General features: G+C 62.2%; 1 protein-coding gene across 1 annotated transcript in view; it reads right to left on the bottom strand.

Moving 5' to 3' along the window:
• GNA11 (guanine nucleotide binding protein (G protein), alpha 11 (Gq class)) overlaps positions 1–678 on the bottom strand; it is a 27095-nt gene that overhangs the window by 9605 nt on the left and 16812 nt on the right. The window contains exon 8 of the mRNA XM_010828435.1: positions 170–204. Within this exon, the coding sequence (XP_010826737.1) occupies positions 170–204 (35 nt within the window). The remainder of the gene's footprint in view (positions 1–169; positions 205–678) is intronic.

The following is a 678-nucleotide window of genomic DNA, read 5'->3' as shown; positions in this document are numbered from 1 at the left end:
CAGGCCCAAGTGCACCTGACCCAACGTCTATCTGCGCAGAGAAGTCTCTGGGCGCAAGGCCCGCCTGGCCCTCACAGCTGGACCCGTATGCTGTGGCTGATGCCCAGGTGTCCCAGGCAGCTCCAGCTCACCCCAGCTCTTTGTCAGTCCCTCCAGAAGATCTGGTCACTTGTGCCCTTCAGCTCAAAACCCTTCAACAGCTGCCTGCAGGGGGAAGAGCGAGGCCTCACAAGCAAGACCGTGGAGAACTGTGCTGGCCTCGTTCCAGCCCTACACCTGCAGAGGGGACGCACCGGGCACCCAGGCCACAGCCCTCCCCTTCTGGCCGTGCTCAGGCCCAGGCTTGCATCTGTGGGTCCCTGGCCCCCGCCAACAGGACAGGCCCAACGTTACATGAGGACTCAACCACCCATCGGGCCCTCCCCCATCCAAACACTGACCCAAATCTCTGCACAGAAACCCCTATGCATGTTTTCCAAGAAGCACTCCAGCACCCCCAACATCCCACCAGCTGAAGCCGGCTCCCTGAAGGCAAGGGTCTGCCTACAGCCCCGCACCCCAGCCCAGGCTTGGCCCACAGAAGGCACCACACAAATTTTCCCTGAATGAACCAAAAGAACTTGGCCCCACCCGTGGTCTCGGCTCTGTCACACGCCCCCCATCCCCTCACCCCCACCG

The sequence above is a fragment of the Bison bison genome, unplaced genomic scaffold (assembly GCF_000754665.1).
Source record: "Bison bison bison isolate TAMUID 2011002044 unplaced genomic scaffold, Bison_UMD1.0 scf7180017864492, whole genome shotgun sequence".
NCBI classification, from domain to species: Eukaryota; Metazoa; Chordata; class Mammalia; order Artiodactyla; family Bovidae; genus Bison; species Bison bison.
The sequence above is the reverse complement of the archived record's forward strand: the minus strand, read 5'-3'. Positions and strand labels throughout refer to the sequence as shown.